This window comes from Thunnus albacares, chromosome 3, assembly GCF_914725855.1.
Source record: "Thunnus albacares chromosome 3, fThuAlb1.1, whole genome shotgun sequence".
Classification (NCBI taxonomy): domain Eukaryota; kingdom Metazoa; phylum Chordata; class Actinopteri; order Scombriformes; family Scombridae; genus Thunnus; species Thunnus albacares.
Window position 1 is genome coordinate 2738333 of NC_058108.1, and position 12575 is coordinate 2750907.

At 41.2% G+C, this 12575-nt stretch overlaps 1 protein-coding gene across 6 annotated transcripts in view; it reads left to right on the top strand.

Moving 5' to 3' along the window:
* Window positions 1-1017: 1017 nt before the first annotated feature.
* LOC122978785 (alpha-1,6-mannosylglycoprotein 6-beta-N-acetylglucosaminyltransferase B-like) overlaps window positions 1018-12575 on the top strand; it is a 121762-nt gene continuing 110204 nt past the window's right edge. For 5 of the 6 annotated variants that reach the window (XM_044345775.1, XM_044345780.1, XM_044345778.1 and 2 more), the window contains exons 1-2: window positions 1018-1588; window positions 6220-6332. In XM_044345775.1, coding sequence (XP_044201710.1) covers window positions 1521-1588; window positions 6220-6332 — 181 coding nt within the window. In that variant the 5' untranslated portion in view covers window positions 1018-1520. The remainder of the gene's footprint in view (window positions 1589-6219; window positions 6333-12575) is intronic. The other variant, XM_044345781.1, reaches the window with a different exon arrangement.

Genomic DNA, 12575 nt, shown 5'->3' on the forward strand with positions numbered 1-12575 from the left:
AATGCGGCTGCAGAGGCTTTACACCACCCGGAGCTGTCCATCACTGTAAGCCGCTGGAGCAGCGTCAAGTCTGCCAGAGGAAGCTACACTCATACAGGAAATAATGGCAATTTGCCTCCCAAATAAAAGCAAAAAAAAAAAAAAAAAAAGAGTTGGCACTGTGTAGTGGTTTAAGTGCGTTATAGCCCCTAGGGGTAATTATCGATTTAATTAATGGGCTTCTTTAGACCTGCTTTGTAGAATAATTTAATATTTTCAGCATAATAACATCAAACAAGACCAAATAGCCGCGAGACACAATAAGGAAAAGATTCTGCCCACTATAGCCTATCCACCGGCTCATCAGGCTCACTAGGCTGCCCAGAAGGCAAAGTAATATATTTACACCCTTTTATTGTCACTACAAGCACATTTTAGACTTTAAATTTGAACATCTCTCCGAGGGTTTCTTTATTGGATGAGTATTACTAGGCTCCAAATTACGTCTTATTTCATTAATATTTTAATGTTTTACTATAATCTGTTTATTTTGTGTAGTACGTCATAATCTTATTGTTTATTCTTATTTCTATGGCTTGCATTATCTTTTATTATCTTAATTACCCATCTTTTATTGTTGTCCTTTTCAATTAACTTTTAAATTGTTTGCTTTTTTTTAGTTGTTTTGGTGTGCATTTGTCTCTAAATCTAAAGTTAACATCCCATGTTTTGTCGATCACTTGTAAAGCACTTTGAAATGCATTTGATTTGTTTGATTGGTTGATTGATTAATCGATTAATTATAGTGTCTCCCCTAATTCTAATGTATTTACCTCTATTGACCTTTCCCTCATGCAACAGAGTCTAGACATCTGACTTTAAAGACACAGTCTGTGATTTTGGGTTATATTTAAAAAATGACGATTTAGCCATTAGCCATTATTAGAAAGTAAGTGTTGCACACCTATAAGAACAGCCTTTTATTTTGAAAACAGTAACCGGATGTTGTAGGCTTTACTACACTAGGCTTCCGCTAACTTGACCGTTGAGAGGGGAACGGGTAACAGGCAGTACGGTTGACTTACCACAGTCGCGCTGCCTCCGCTGTGAAGTTAAAACGTCTATGAAGCCAGCTCTCCACTTCGCAAAATCTTACCGAGAGAAAACGCAGATTTGAAAGGACGAAACACTTTACCCACATGTTTGACGCCATTTTTGCAAACTTAACATCGGATATGACTCCAACGGTCGACACAACCTGCGGCGGCGACTTCACCTCAGACTCAGAGTGTTTGCCTGGCGACGGGAAAACGCTTTAAATGACATTTTAACACTCGAGAAAGGAGACTTACTGAATGAAACTTTCTACTATTTCTCCTGGAGGGGTAAAGAGCCACTTACCGGGCGCGGTGTTCGCTTAAAAAACAACCGAGTTTACCGCAGTTGTGCACCGCTGGATGGGACGCAGATAAAATGTTTCGTCAGCTCAAGTTCCAGGTTGGGAGGTTAACGACGATGTCAGGGGTCGCCCGTTTTGGAAAATGATTACTGGCAGCACCGACGGTAAAATAATGGTCAGAAGATGTCTAGTAACGTTCAAACCGTTCAGGTAAGAGACAAAGAGCTGTTTTCCTTTAGCCTCGAGCAACGTGGTTGCTTAGTATTGATTGAAATGTGTGTATTTTCACTGCTGACATGTTAGCATAGCTGATTTTTTTATCATACAGATGTCCCAAACAAAGACAGATAAGAGTTTTCACTACGAGGAATGGCTAAACTAAGTTGTAAAGCCCTGAGAAAATGCACTACTATGTTATTTTCTCCAGCTAAGGTGTGTGTGTGTGTGTGTGCACCTAAACACACACACACACACACACACCAGATGTTTCTCTACCAGATGAATTAGATTCAGGTTGGAGTCCGTATGGATAAAGCGGCGACACGCTGCGATAAATCAGGAAAGAGCCGCTGTAAATAAGCTCGCAGTCAGCCGAGCTTTAACTTAGTTTCTTGCTGCATGGATAGCTCCATTATCACTGTGTGGCTGGGCTTTGTTTGTGGAGATATAAAGGGGAAACCGGAGGGGATTTCTTACACATGTTAACCGCTTAAACAGTTGAGACTTTACGGTCCATTGAGCCATGCTGTGCCGACCTGCTTTATTTTATTTTTCCTGAAAGGTACAGTTATAGCAGGAGTGAGTATCTGTGGTTGAAGAGCTGGAGGATTTCCTCCAGTGGTACCACCTCACCTCTTACTTTCCACCTGCTGATACTTGTTGGGTGAAACAATGGTGCAGCAGCTGTGCAGCACTGAATAGCTTCACCTGCTATCTATTCAAACACATACAATTATGCAGCTTTGTGACAAAGAGCATGATAGCTCATCCCTAGTGTTTTTATGTGTGTATCACAGCCAAGAGCTCAGTCATTTTACTAGTGAGAATGGTAGAAAATAATAATTTTCATGGTATTTTGCCTTTATTGAATAGTTTTGACAAGAAACAGAAAGAAAACATGGGGAGAGATAAAGTTCCTTGTCTGGAAGATGAACTCAGGACCTTGTGAATAGTGAATGTGGTGTGCGTCTTACATCACTGGACCTCCAGGACAGCCGGAGTAGATAAATGCCGTAGGCAATAAAAACCATGTCCTCGTTTTAGGAATATTACTTGAAGTCTGATCTGTTGCTAAGAGCTAAAGCACGAAAGTGTTCATGACCAAAAAATGTGCAAATTAACATCCAATCAGAATTCATTTTGTGTACGACGGCCGTGAGACCCTCAGTGCTGCCAGAATTAAGGATACTATAGATGCCAGGAAAAGTTTCTTGGAAAACACCAGCACCACCTCCTCCACGCCTGCCACGCCTCTCGCTTCAAAATCATCCTACCTAGAGGCAAAATCTGATAAGTCTATATGTGTGAGGCAGCCAATTAGCTGATAGCAGATCTCTCCTTCTGATCCAATTAAAGGGAGCAGAGCATTTACTTTAAGCCTGTTAATTAAAGACTCGTCAGGCAGGACCGGGGCCTCATCCTCTCATATCACCCACCTAACGCCACTTTGGAAAACAGCTAAATGATAAGAGAGAGAGGAACGATCGCCCTAGGACAACGTCGGCCAGCCTGAGCACACCCACACGAGCTGAATATTTTATTTTCTCTTCCCATCAACCTTTTGTGCCGCTCGCACACATCGCGTCTCTATCTTTACTGCCACATGTTAACACACACAATATTATTAATCCTCAGATCACAGAGAGACAAATAGATCCAGTGGATTAGAAAACTAGTTGATAAGCTGTAAGATGTGTCAATTTTTGCTTCATGGACTCCTGTTATCTCTTCAGTTGTCTTTATTTGTAACAACACAAGGCTTTGAAGATGAAAAATGAAAGAAAAAAAAATGGGGCAGTTGAAATATAAAAATCAGGTCAGTGACTCTGTTTTTTTTTTTTGTTTTTTTTTAATAGTTTTCATCTTCTTGGCTTGCTGACCAGATGGTGGTAAACTCTAATAAGATCATAATCCATGCGGTGATATGTATCTGCGTATTCATGATAAATAATCCCTCGATCATAACGATGGCATCGGATTGGATTCACATCAGTTACTGTATTACTGCTCTGCGGTCCGCTGACAATGATTGAGCTATTCCAATCCATCCCGCAATATGCCTGGAACAGATGGGGATAATCATTTCTTATTTCATAATATTACAGTATCCTGGGAGAGACAGAGAGGTAAATGAGAAAGGATGAACATGTGCCAGCTGCTTAGATGCTGATGTAAATACAGTATTATAGCTTCCTTGTATTTTCGGCATAAATCAATAAAGAAATGGCACAGGATGGGAGCGACCGTTGGCACTCTGACGCTTTGGCTTTGAAGCCTCTCGTTCTCTGATGGCGTCCCAACGATCACAGCGATCATCATGTTCATCTAATAATCTGCCTCCAATACGGGCAGAAAATGAAGCCGATAATCGGAGCTTGGAAGTCTTATTCCAACATGTATTCATAGCGCTGAAATTCATTAGCTCAAAATGTAATCTGACTACTTTGCTGATGATAAATGAGCAGTTAAGCTGGAATAACTGTTTAGCTGCTTTACCTTTTGGGGTGATCGTTATAGCTGTAATCATGTTTGATGGGACCCGTTCATCCCTTGATGAATGATGGTTATTCAATGTCAATATGTTGCGTAAAGGAAAGCCGCATCCCCGTCCGTCCTTGAAGCCATCTGAGTGTATCACGACTCAGGACAAGACTCACACCGGTTCTGTCTTGGAATATAAAAGTCACCTTGGGAGCTTGCCAAACCACCGCGCTCTATACTTAACGGATTATTCAACATCATCTCCATTCCTTCGGGTCAATCAGATCAGCTCAGCAAATGTTCTTTTAAGTGGCCGTTCTTCCTCGCTGTTGATAGGAGGTCGTTTCTTTTTCAGCCGCGTCGATATTAAGAGGTGTCGTTCAGAACTTTGCGTGACCGGAGCCACTTACCGTTCCAGGAAGTGCTGTCAGATTTCACACCGGGCCGTGCATTCAAGAAAACAGCTCCTGCCTGGCTTTGAAGAGAAAGCAATAACTATGAATAATTCATTCATTTGTTATGTTAAGATTCATTTTTTCCCAACCCTTAGGTGCAGGAGTTAAAAGTTTAAAAGTAACCTGTGCAAGGTTAGCCTTAAATTATGGAGTGAGTTGTGGAGAAGCTCTCGTTGGGTCCCTTCTTCCCTCTGTGGGTTTGTTGCTTTTGATTAATCGCTCATCTCCTGGTTATAATACAGCCCTTTATTGTTTCATAGTATTACAATGCATTTACCCAAACAAGTTCACATGATGGAGAAAATTTGTTGCATCTTCAGCTGCTAAAATATGCAGTAAAACCGTTCATCGTCACATGAATCAGCCTTTTTTACTGCGCCAGTACTAAAAAAAAAATCTTGGAAGAAATTTCTCCAGTGAGGGTTAGTGGCCGTGCAGCAAGGATTTTTAAAGTGGGACTTGACTTGTTAGTCATGGAGGCTGACTGGTATTTTGTCCAGCAAATAAGAATCAGAGACAGCTTTGCTTCTCCGGTTCCCCAAAGAGCTTCGGCATAATAAGATAACCTTTGATCCGTACGCTGAAGAGAGTAGCTTAACTAGGGCAGGATTTACACAGATACAAAAGACCTGATTTTCAACTCTTTTAAGTCTAAGATCTGATTCTCTCATGGCTGTCTAACAAGGGAGGACTCACACAGAGTCTCATTTTATTTTCCCTTCTGAGGTGCGGTAGAGTTTCAGATATCAGATTTGTGCCACAAAGCGTGGTAAAGCTGTAAAGTTTTACGTTCCAAATCCGAGCCTGCGCTACAGATCTGATCCCAAAAATATGATCACCTGTGACTTCTTCAATGCTTCGTCACCCAGCAGGACGTTTAATAAAGAAACAAGGACTGACTTTTGAATCTAGATGTATTTCATAGGTTTTACAGTGACTCAGAGGGTGAAGACTGTATCACAGAGCCCCTTCATCGTTGACCTAGTTCTGTGTGGTTCAGACGGAGGGGTGAACGAGACTTTTTAGCTAACTTTAAACTCTTCCTCACCTCCTCTGTCCTCTTCTTGCCTTATCTTCCCTTCCACTCTGCTTATCTCTGATATTACATAAATAATCACATCCAATTTGCCTGCACGTAGGGACAAAGTGCTCACCCTCATTTGTCCTAGATGTATTTCAAGCGATAACATCACGGCACTAAAATGTTTCAACTCAAGTGCCCTTTGGCTTCTACCTTTTCTTTTTTTTTTTTTTTCATGTGATCATCGCTCTATTTATGCTCTGCCTTCTGGAAATGCTAGTTCTTGGTTTATCTCCTCCTCTCCTCTTCTGCTCTCCTACACCTTTTACCCTAACCTCATCGCATCTTTATTTTTTTTTTCCATCCTTTCCCTCGCGGTCGTGTCAATCATTCCGTCCTGCAAACCCGTCTCCCGTAATTGTCGGCCTGTTCGCCTCATTCTTCCAAGAGTTTTTCAGGCCTTTCGCCTTTCTTTATCCACTCATTTGTCTGCCTCCAAATATCTCCAGTTCCACCTCCCTTCGCTCCCTTATTCCCCTCCTCATCTTCACGCTCCCCTAACTGCTCACCCAAAACATCTATTTACCTGCCCTTCCCCATAAATATGTCTATCTGTCTCAACTCCCCTTTCATCCGATCCCTGCTCTCCTCCCTCTGTGTTGCAGGATATTCGTGGTGGGAATAGGCTTCTTCAGCCTGTGTTTTCTAATGACCTCTCTGGGGGGGCAGTTCTCAGCCAAGAGACTGGGGGACTCTCCCTTCACCATCCGCACAGAAGGTACTGACATGTGCTTTGCGTGTGAGAGTGCATGTGTGTGTGTGTGTGTGTGTGTGTGTGTCACTGTATATTGCTGTGCTATAACTCTACACGGTCCTGCCGGCGTTTCACTGCCATGCGCCAGTTTGTCAAAGTCGCAGCACCTGTCACCAGAAACCACATATAAAACCGCTTGGAATGAGGTAAGGATGAGGCAAAATAACCATACAGTAAATGTCATCGCAAAACTAGTATGACTGGTTAATATATTTATAAAACATTCATACAACCTTCAGCAGAAAAGCTGCTTTTTCTATACATGCGGTCAAGTGGTCAGAGATAAATCAACATGCTTGTAAAAGAAGACTGATATGATGTAGAGAGGCTAGCTAGTAGCTTGGAAGTTATTGGTTTGATCTCAAGCAGTGACAGGAGGGAGGGTGGCTAATATATCCATGGCAGCCCTGTCCTCTCTTTGACATAAACGGTACTGTATGTGAACTGTACATGAAAACATATGTGAATAACGTGTAGAAATGTTGTGTTGACAGACTAGCAGCGTTAATCTACTGAAAGGGGACATATCATGCTTTTTGTGATTTTCTGCTATGATGTTGGATGTTAAACATGGTCAAAGGTCCGAATCTTGAGGTAAATGTATGTCAGACGCTGTGTTTGCAAAGTTATCTCTACTTCCTCCTTGTGATGACGTCAGATTGTTCACGCTCAAGTTGTCGCTAAGGTTGTTCCGTGTGTTATTTGCATCACATGTTTCAAATTGGATTTTGGGCTTGAACGCTGTATTTGAGAAGTTTCTACCCTACAAATATTGTTTGTCTACTTAGCCTCCTGAGGCGCTGGAAGTCTGCCAAGCAGCAGCTTTCAGAAGTTAGCCAATCAGAACAGAGTGGGCTCATCAGGAGGGCGGGGCTTAAAAGAGACCAGAGCTAAAACGGCCTGTTTCAGACAGAGGCTGAACCGAGGGGATGCAAGAGTCCTGCACTCCTGCAAATCATGTGAAGATATTCCAGTAGAGCCCCAGAATATAAATATAGAAATGTGATACGTTTTCTTGAACTTCATTAAAAGCATGCCTACATAACTTTTGTTATAGCCACAAATGGTTATTTTTGGTACAACAGCACACTGAATTTCTCTATATTTGCTTACAGCCATGTCTAATTCATGTCATCCAACATTATCTTTTATAAAAGTGGGTCTTTTTTTATTTCTTATAAATGTAACATTTAAGAATCTGATATTTCTAGTTGAAAAGTTTCACTGGAAAGACGAGACTACTGAGCGCTCCTCTCTCCCTCCATGTTTACACTGAGACTCTCCATTAAAGGTAAATGCTCGGTCATTTGTTAAGGGACATGACATTGAGATAAATACAACTGCAGCCAGCAAAAACCACATCTCACCTGTGACATGTCATTAACACGTTGACCAGCTGGTGATATCACATGACCGCGAGTGAAGGTTGACCGCCGGTGGCGAGGCAGAGAAAAAAAAAAGCACCACTGTAATCTCCCGCCGCACGAGGCGCAAAGATTGAAAGTCAGAGGTCGTTTTATGGAGGCCAAACACCTCCCACCGCCGCTAGAGTTAAAATAAGACATCTTTGTGTTCTGAGGGCGATTCCACACGTGTGCAACATGTGTGTTTACGCTACAGTAGTTAAAGCGAGCACTACTATAATAGTGTGATAAGTCAGGTGTTGGCGTGTGTGTGTATCTAGTATTTGCTGTTATTTTTCAGATATTAACAGAAAACAGCAAACTTAACTACAGAAATACAGAAGCATATTAAAAATCAGGCGCAGTACTATATGTGTATGAGAGAGATAATTGGACTGGGGGGGTTGGGGGGTGGGGGGAGGGGGGAGGAGGGGGGGGTCATTTGGGATTACTGTGTTTGTGATAAATTGAGATTACTGTGTTTGTGTGATAAATTAGGATTAGTGTGTATGTGTCAGTGTTTCTTAGTGTACTTGATTAATCAACTACTCATGCGGTGCAGCCTGGGAAGACATCTGGAGCAAGCTCATTAAAAACTCTATAGTGTCCAACCGTGCTTCCCCGTAGGAATTTACTCTGTGTGTGTGTGTGTGTGTGTGTGTGTGTGTCTCCCTGCATGTATTTATGTGTATCCTTGTATGTAGTTAAATAGTTTTGTGCTTGTCTATGCACAAAATATGCCTGAATCCGTATCATCTACATTACGCCTGGGTGCATTTGTTTGTGCGCCACCGTTTCACCTTCTTTTTTCGCTCTTTATACGTGTCTCTGTGGTGCACTACCTCACACTGTTTTCTCTACCATCTCCCTTTTGTGTGCGTATGTGTGTGTGTTTATCTGTGTTTGTGATGAGCTGGCAGGAAATTGGCTGTTAAATGGGGCGACAGCAGCAATGTGGGACAAGATTGAGACCAGAGAGACTGAGAGACCGATCCATCTGCTCTCTGCAAATCAGCCCAGCAAAACAACTGGCCCTTTCATTAAGCCTCCACTCGCCACCTGCAGAGAGACACACACACACACACACAGAGTTTGACTCATGTGTTTCATCGAGTACACGTCATTTCTGGCAGACCTTCCATGTGAAAGCATGTAGCATTTGCAAAAAAAATCAGTTTCTGGTCTTTTCACACCGGCCAGCAAAGCAGAGTTACTGAACTCAGCGGTGATTTTATCCTGGTGGTCGTTTTTATTTGCCCTGAAGACGTTTCACTTTGCGCTTTTGCTCGCTGCTTCTTTGCTTCCGAGTGACAGCCTGTCCCGTCACTCTGTGAAGCTAACCTCGTTGCTATCAGTGCAGAACCGCAGCAATTTTTCATAATGACCAACTTTGCGGCTGCTATCAATAAATGTGATGCCAATTTTGAGTTCCATAATTAAATCTGTTATATTAATGAATAACATCAAATATGCCACTTAATCATTATCTTGATGAATTTGAGCTGAATCAGTCAGTTTGATAAGCGTGTTTATTTCATAGCTGACTGGTTTTTGTTAAATGCTTCACTTCATTTATAGAAAATAATCACATTTCAAATCTAAATGGCAATATAGGTCAGAAAAATCACAATTATTTTCTTCACATTATTCAGTCCTAGGAGAAGCTCTCTTGTTTTAGCATCAGTCCAATGTTATTTTTTTCTTGTGCTTATTTCTCTTCGTTTAAAGCTTTGTTCTGAAGTTAAAACAAGAGAGGTTACATAGTCAAGACAGAGCAAACTGTCAAAGGGTATTTTCTTTTATCCTTTGCCTCTGGCTTTCTTTTAAACATGGCCTCTAAATGGAAATGCTTCATCTCAGTAAAAAAGGAAAGAAGCATATCCTAAAGAGGTCATTGTTACCTTAATGATTATAAATGAATTTTCTGAGCTAAAGAAGAGATTTAAACTTAAAGTAATGTCCAGCTTCATTTTTACATGATATTTTTGTTCCCAACAGGCTTCAACCTTCTAATGGCTACTGTTGTCTCAGATTCCCATGTATCCATGTGTTTAGATGTCATCGTATAACAAGGTCTTCTCCATCTCTTGAGTGGAGGATGTCTGATTCAGCAGCTGTCTAAGGCTAATCATAATCCTCGATGTGTTGACGACAAGGCCGTCAGGAACACAAGTAGACAATTAGTTTTTCTGTATATAAATCAAATTCACGGGATTTCATCTTGCATTACGCCACAGTCATTTGTACACAGATATTAACTTGCTGTTTGCACACAATAACATCCAAAATTTGTGTAGGGCTTTGTCACCTTAGTGGGAGCCGCACTGATAGCAATTGTTTGGGTATTAGCCGAATTCCGTCGCCACCTCTCGCTTCCGTGGATTATCGGCTTCTACTGGAGGTTCAGAGTACTGGGTTTTTCTCTCAAATCCCCGTCTCTCCTCAGTGACTCACAAACTCATCAACGGCTGTGAGTCGGAGACGGAGAAAGAGGAAGGGGCTCAATAGTGAAAATGAGAAAGTGGAGAAGGAAGAAGGAGGTAGAATAGAGATTGTTTCTGTGTGTATCTGTGATTAAGATTTCTCAAGGTTACATTTCTCACAAAGGAGACAGATAAATAAAAAAAAAAAAGAAGAAGAGGGATAAAAAAGGTACACAAGCAGAATTTTCTCTTTAAAAGATTAAAATAAATCTGACATAAGGGAGATGTTAGCTTGATCAAAGGCTCTCCCTATGGAGCTTGTTCACACTCTGCAGTTTATTACATTAACAAGGACCCATGACAGTCCCTTTACTCTAAGCATGATTCTCACTACGCTGTTTGTTCTGGCTGAGACACTCGGGGCTTTCTTACTGTCTAGGTGGATCCCTAATGGGAGAGAGAATATGATTTTATATTTCAGCTTCAGCTCTGTCTTCTCTGTAGCTCTAATGGCTAATTGCTTAAGAACACCGTCAATCAAAGAGTTTAATTTATAAAATGAGAAATTACCAAAAGGAGAAGACTGTTTGTAAATGTGCATAGATCCAAGCAGAAAAAATGGCTGTTTGTCTCGCATTAAACTCAGTTCTGTGATGTTTCCACGCCATCAGTCAGAAAAAGACTCATGCTAACGTGTCACATTCCCAAAAGACATTTTTATTCATGTCCTAAGAGGACCTCCCCACAGCTACAGTTTACACTACATGCATGTAAATGTATCTGATTGTTGTAAATTGCTTGATTCGATACGTGTATATTTCAGCACATCAGTATGCAGCAGCAGGTACCAGTTGAGCACATCAACCCCCGCTCTGTGGTCCCCTTTAATGTTTTTTTTTTTCACACTGGATGTTCATCTCTATCACACATTCCCTGCAGTTATGTTTCCTCCCCATCGCTTCATGTCGAACAAATCTGGCATGACAATCTTCTGCATGTCGCTGGTGCTAGGTGCATCAGGGGAGTCACTCGGGGAGTACACTTTATCGGTGCACTCATAGCCTAGGGAGTTTGAATGGACTGTGTGTGTTACTGACTTATCCTACTTTCAGGGACACATTTCAGACTCAAGACCAGTTAACTGGGGAGGACGGGGACAAAAGCCGTGTCTCCAATTGGGGAAAAAAGCTCATTTTTGGGTCAGTGGTTAAGGTTAGGGTTAGGCAAGTCATGGTTATGGTTAGGGTTTGGGTAAGTCCCCGAAAGTGACCCAAGTAAACGTGTGTGTGTGTGTGCACACATGGGTTTGTGATTCTCTGTGGATAACACCGCAGAGTAAGTGTAAAAATATAAAACGGGTTGGGAGTGAATGAGCATGTGTGTTCATGGTCAAGTGGAATAGCTTGTACATACATATGTGTAGTAAAGACAGAAAAACAGAAGATGAGGAAAATATTACAAAATCCAAACTGAAGGAATTTTGCCAATTTTCCCTTTTACCAATAATTTTCGACATACTTAAAAAGTAAGGTTTTAGGTTGAGTGTTATAGATGAAACGATGATTAAAGGTGGGATTTAAGATAAAGATTAGATTGTTTGATTGTTGGAAGATAACAGTGGCACTTCCATCACCTCTGTCTGGGAAACTGAGACAAGTCTCACATATTTTTTGCTAGTATCTCTTGTCACCTGGAAATTCTAGTTTACTCTACATATTTCGGATTATCTATGCCATAGCCCAGAATTAAATATAACTTAAACTAGAACATTAGCATAGCACAGTGTTTCCCATGTACCCCATCTTATACACATAGAAAATGCAAGTTCAGGATGCTCTTTTTTAAGTTTCTGTGTGGTTTGAAAGTACATTAATTGCAATTTTAGCTTAGTTTGGATCCATTTTGCTTGTCTGTTGGATCGGGTAGAACCTCTTCCCAATGCTGATGGTTCAATACTTGTTGGCATAATATTAGCAATTCTTTTACCAAATGTTTTCACAGATATGATCCAAATCATGTCATCGTGTGAGCATGTAAGCAGGAAGTGGATGATATATGTGGGATGTAATTTAATTTCTTGAATTGCAATTAGTGACTTAAAGAACCAGTTTGTAAGATTTAGCGGCATCAGTGAGGATGCAGATTGCAACCGAATGAATACACCTCCCCTCCCCTTCCAAGCAAAAAACATGAAAGGCCCTCTCTAGAGTCAGTGTTTGGGTTGTCTAATCTGTGCTACTGTAGAAACATGGTGGTGCAATATGGCGGGCCACTCCCTATGTAGATATATAGGACTCAAGGTAGCGAAAACACAACGATTATTATTTTCATGCGATTATACACCAATTAAAACATACTTGTGAATATTATATTCCATTTCT